The sequence below is a fragment of the Notolepis coatsorum genome (genome assembly GCF_963971535.1).
Source record: "Notolepis coatsorum genome assembly, chromosome: 4".
NCBI lineage: Eukaryota > Metazoa > Chordata > Actinopteri > Aulopiformes > Paralepididae > Notolepis > Notolepis coatsorum.
Genome location: NC_140168.1, coordinates 37,336,520 through 37,342,519, shown reverse-complemented (window position 1 = coordinate 37,342,519; position 6,000 = coordinate 37,336,520). Strand labels below are relative to the sequence as shown.

The following is a 6,000-nucleotide window of genomic DNA, read 5'->3' as shown; positions in this document are numbered from 1 at the left end:
TGATACATTAATGAATGAATAATTTGTTGGGGGGAGAAGTAATACTTTTATTCCGCACCTTTATAAAACCTATGTGGATGTTTTTCATTTATTTGTATTATTATTACTACTCTACATAAAATTGTATCTATACCACCAAATTAATTGTTTGCATAGACATACAAAATACAAAGGAGTATACAAACATTACGACAGCAAGAATGCCACCACGGGAAAAAGCATTGTCCTTTTGATCTTTACAGGCTAGTTAAATGAACCGACCGTGAAACACCTTGTGGAGCTGCGATAGCAAAGATTAGTGTCAGTCTCATCTTTATGGGTGACATAAAACTGACCAAAAGTCAAAGTGGACATTAATTCTGCTAAAGCACGTTGATGCCAGCAGTCAATTTCCAGCCGCAATTAATGTGTGTGTGTGTGTGTGTGTGTGTGTGTGTGTGTGTGTGTGTGTGTGTGTGTGTGTGTGTGTGTGTGTGTGTGTGTGTGTGTGTGTGTGTGTGTGTGTGTGTGTGTGTGTGTGTGTGTGTGTGTGTGTGCATGTGCGTGTGCGTGTGTGTGTGTGTGTGTGTGTGTGTGTGCGCGTGTGCGTGTGTATGTGTGCGTGTGTGTGTGTGTGGGTCAATTGAGCTTAAGTTACCCATATAAAACAACGGGGTCACACAGAGTGTGTGTCAGTGTGATTTTGTGTCCTGCCCACCGTGACTTATCAGGCTGTTATCGAAGATCCACCGAGAACAGCCCAGTGGAGAGCTGTGTATAAGTATGTGCACGCGCCTGAGCACACATGTGCGTGTTTCTGCGCGCGTTAGAGTGTTTCTGCGTGATTCGCATCTTCGTGCACGCTTCAGTGGGTGCATTTATCCACGTCGATTGTCTATGTCCACACATTCTTGCGTGTGTACAGTATATGTATCCATCAACACAGAAGTGGGTTATCATGCATAAGTCACAGAGGAACACTTCCGCCCATCTGTTCTAACTAGACGCGATCACTAATGCATGTGCGGCTACAGTCCATATGGCTGTGTTTTTACACTTGTGTGTGAGTGAAGCCGTCAGTGACTGCGGTACATGACATCTCGCACCGAAGGGGATTCCGTTTTGGACGAACATGTCGCTGACTGTGAGTCAGCGTTCGAGGACGGACTATGTTGCTTTCCACCAGGGCCACATGGACGGATGGACGTCGTCAAAGTGAGAACGAATCCCGCGCGTTCTAATTCTATACCGAGAAAAGGATGTATTGAAAACATATATATGTTCATAATATCATATCATAATATACGAGCTACAGTGGGATAAAAACCTGTTATAATATAAAATAAAATGTGTTGTATTCACATACTCTTGTTTGTAACAAAAATACCCAGTACCAATAATGATGTACTGTATATTAAAGATACTATTTTAGTTTACTCAAAATTCGAAAGATTCAATACAGATTATACCCGAGCTGGTCCAGACCAAAAATTACTACCCACAACTTACGATCAACATGTGAACATACAATAATTTTTATACATTTGAACTAGCTCCTCCTCTTTCTTATAATAATATAATAATTTGGAGAAGTCTTTATTCGGCATGCAGTGACACACATGCGATGGGCAGCACACACACAGGAACGCACACACATGCAATTGTTGGGTCGCCGATGCGATTGAGTCTCTGCACTTGACCCATCCCGTCGTCCTTCCCCCCAACAAGGGCAGCCGGGAGCAAATAGGGGCATCGGCGAGGGACCACGCCCCGGGGACCAATCCAAGTGCTCCTGCCCGTCTTCGTCAGCAATCTGTTGTGCATGTTTTTCCATTGGGTTTCTCTTATCGGGGAGATACCCCACCTGGGTACCTGGCAACACGGAAACCTGGTCCCCAAGCGGGAATTGAACCCTGGACCTGCTCGCTGTGAGGCGACAGTGTTAACCACTACACCACCGTGCCACTTTGAGGTGTAACTGTCTACAGCTACTCAAATGCCACGTTGGACCTTGGGCTTTACCATCTCCTATACCGCACGACCTATGGTTGTACATACCGGTACACAAATAGGCACGCACACACACACACACACACAAACACACACACACACACACACACACACACACACACAACACAATGCTGCAACCTGTCAAGCTGTCCCCATAGAGGCGGCTTTGTTAATATGACATTCTCAGATCTTCAGTGTTTATGCTGTCAACGTGCAAACAAAGGTATACAAGGGACCCAACACACATTATATTAGCAATATGAGACAAACGTGTCTGTGCTGTGTGTGTGTGTCTGTGTGTGTAGGTGTGTGTAGGTGTGTGTGTGTGTGCATGTGTGTGTGTGTGTGTGTGTGTGTGTGTGTGTCTCGTTGTGTTGTTCTATAATAAGAAGAAGGGCCGCAGCATCAACACTCAGCACTGGGAGCCAACGCTACTTCTTACAACGTGATCTCTGGTGGTTTCTATGACGACACTGACTAATCCGCCTTTTGTAATTCTAGGTCTTGTTCCATCACTAAAAATAGTATAAACATATGATTGAGTAGTATGTACTCAGCGCAGCTGTGTGTCATTGTGTGCCTCTTAGTCTTTGTCCACACAGATACACAGGTATCTTTGAAACCGCAGGTTTTTCTATCCGGTTCTGGCATTTTGTCCCACAATGCAAACCTTTTTGGAGATATTTTTTTAACTCTGCGTATTCGTGGAGTCGGGTGGAACCGGAGCTTATGGAAAACGCCATCATCATGACTAATGGCCCTCGTACGCACGTACTGTACAGTAGTCTCCAGGTTGACGCATTGATGTCAGCGCCTCAGAGCACCAACTGTAGTGACTTTTCAATTGCCAACGCTTCAAGGACAGATCTCACCCTGGTCCTTAACTGGCTATATATACGTATGGTAATTACGACGGGACAGCTGTTTGGATTGCATATCGCTGGCGGTCGTTGGTACAAACAACACCCAGTGGTAGGATTACTGAAATGGTGGAAGAAGGCGTTTGGAACCTGGAGACTACTGTATATGGATATTTCTGAAACGGGAGTATTTTCTCTGCAGTCAGGACCATGGAGAGCTCCCCACAGCCTCGGGTCATTTTGTGTGAGCATTGTTACGTTGTTGTGTTTACTGAGAGATGTTCTAAAACACTGTTGGTTTGGATGGGACTTGGCCTTAAACAGCGCTTCCTTTGTAAATCAGGAGGTCCCAGAGTAGAGCAAGGGTTGAGAAAGTCACAGAAGGCATCATAACCGTGAGCCCAGACAAGACCTAGGTCCTGCTGACACTAAACAAGACAAAAGCACAATGCTTTGTGTTGCACATCGATAGAAACCGAATATAGCACACACACAAATATTATGACGGGACTTACACGTTTTCATTAGTCATACTCATTTTACAGCACATCACAAAACACCCACTAGCTTAGCTGTATTACGTTAGTCATATGCCAAAATATTTAGACACTAAAATCCATGAACCTTTTAACAGTCCTGCAAATTTAGCATAAAACGCCTGTTGATTGCATACCCAAAGTAATTTGAAAATTATTCTTGAACCATTTATAGCACATGCATGAGTCTGGCCTCTTTTGAAAGGAAACATTACACTATGAATCTTCTTCCACAACAGGAATAATCATTCTGAGTGCTAATGTAATAGAGTTGCAGAGGTTTGAACTTACGTCTGAGTTATTTTGCAAACAGATGCCTGCAAAAGAGTTCCAGCTGAGAGGTAGGAGCTGGAAAACACAGTGGGTCCATAGCCTGAAGTCTTATCTAGTACAGGTCTAAAGTTTAATTTCCCCAAGGGGATTAATAAAGGAATATCTTATCTTATCTTTATTTATAATATCTAAAGTGAATCTTTACTTTATCTTTACTGTATTGTCTTATCGTTGTCTCTCTGTTCTGTCCTGTTTTGCACTTATTATAACTATTTATTATTATGTTATTCTTATTTGTGAAAAAAAGAATGCACTGTAAGGCGGCTAAGTGGCGCAGTGGGCAAGGCGCTCGCCACTAACGCAGGAGACGCTGGGTTGGAGCCCAGCTCTCTGCGTTGCTACCGGCTTGGCCGGTCGTCATACTAACACAATTGGCAGTGTTAGAGGGTGGGAAAGCCGGTGGGTGGGGATTGGACCTTGTGGACAGCGACTCCTACAGGTCGGTTGGGTGACGCCGGTGCGGCGGAAACAGGAAGTATCGGGGGCAGCGTGAGCCTCCCATGCGTTACTCCTCGCCACTGAGAGATCGAGCTGCTGCGGTGAAAAGATGCGACAGGCTGCCTCCTCGTGTACCGGAGGGGACACGTGATGCAAGGCTTCTATCCTCACTACAGCCGACCAGTGGGAGGCATAGTCTAGCAACGTTCAAGACAGGGGAGGGAAGAATTGGATAATACGAAATTGGGATGGGAGAAAAATAGAAAAATAAGGAGAAAAAGTGGATAAAAAAAAATAATAATAATGCACTGTAATGTCGAATCACGTTCCATTTGTATATACAACATGGTGAATAAAGTCATCTGAATCTGAATCTGATCTTATCTTATAACAATATCACAGAAAATGTGTTTTACACACGTTTTTCTAATGGTATGTATCGGTATGTTTATCCAAAATGGCAATTGGCACCAATGCATTCGCAGGAGAGTCTTCTCGAGTGTTTTTCTTACGCCAGGGAAAAAAACATATACTTCCTGGTAAACAAAAGCAGGGCGCAATCAGAGGTGTTACTACCAGTGGCGGCTGGTCAATGGGGGCGCTAGAGCGCCACCCTCCCTGGTTGAAAGAGAGAAGAAGAAGAAATCTATATATATTTTTTTTATAGCCCTATAAATAATATAAACATGTTTAAAATGAATAATATTTACTCGTTTTAAGTATGTTTGTGTTTCCAATGCACAATATAACGTTAATATATCAAATATAAATAATTGTTTTCATGAACAGGAAGTGACTGTCTGATAGAGAATACGTTCCGTAGCCGCATTTCTCTCGGGCTAGCCGTAGCCGCATTTCTCTCGGGCTAGCCGCAATAGCGCTTACAGTGGGCGTGCACGCCGACGACACGCCGTGCACTGGTTTCATCGCTGTATCCGTCGCAGCCAATCAGTGCGTAACGCGCTGTGCGTTGAAATATGATGTATTATGATGGAAGCCGGGCGCTTTTCCAAGCGATCTATTATCATCTAAGCAAGCAGCGTCAAGACTTTCCGTAGCCGCATTTCTCGGAGACACTCTCTGATTGGCCGACGTCAGTTTTTTCCGTAGCCGCATTTCTCGGAGACGCTCTCTATGATTGGCCGACGCCAGTTTCTGGTTAGTAGTTAGTTACTCGATGCTGTTGTGTTGTGATGCAGTCACTCTGGACAGTGGATATACATCGACAACAACAGTCTGGGACTGTGGGACAGTGGACATTATACACTTTATCAAGCCCTCCGGACCACGTTTCAACTAAACACAGTGAGTTAATGAGTTAATGCGGTCTGTCTCTCTCTTTCGCTCTCTCTCTCTCTCTCTCTCTCTCTCTCTCTCTCTCTCTCTCTCTCTCTCTCTCTCTCGCACTCATACCCATTTACACATGTGCGTGTGTGCAACAGTGTTAATTTCACTGTGGGTATTGCATAATGGCTGAATGAATGAATGGTAACTTGTTTAAAATGACAAGATAAGCCTATATATATGTGTTCATTATTGATTTGATGATCATACGTGTACTAGTGTAGTATGAATCAATTAACTCGACTTAATGTTGGTAACGTTATGAGTCAGTATTTGCTTGGCCAGCTTGGTCAGATGATCGCGACCACCCAAATGTAGTTCACACCGGCCGCCACTGGTTACTACAAGAGTTTTAAATCAGATGGACATTGAAATTGACGAGGAAACTCCGAATGTTGATCACTTGAGCAAATTATTGGATGTACTGGTGCTGAAGGTCGCATTTATACTAGCTATTACAGCACGTAATAGGCCAAGTAATCAAATGGCGGTCATTTTTG

At 43.9% G+C, this 6,000-nt stretch overlaps 1 protein-coding gene across 1 annotated transcript in view; it reads left to right on the top strand.

Moving 5' to 3' along the window:
* Window positions 1-1,111: 1,111 nt before the first annotated feature.
* The window catches only part of adgrb2 (adhesion G protein-coupled receptor B2), a gene marked incomplete at both ends in the record, with an annotated part of 134,005 nt that continues 129,116 nt past the window's right edge, over window positions 1,112-6,000 (top strand). The window contains 1 exon segment of the mRNA XM_084311913.1: window positions 1,112-1,194. Coding sequence (XP_084168039.1) covers window positions 1,112-1,194 — 83 coding nt within the window.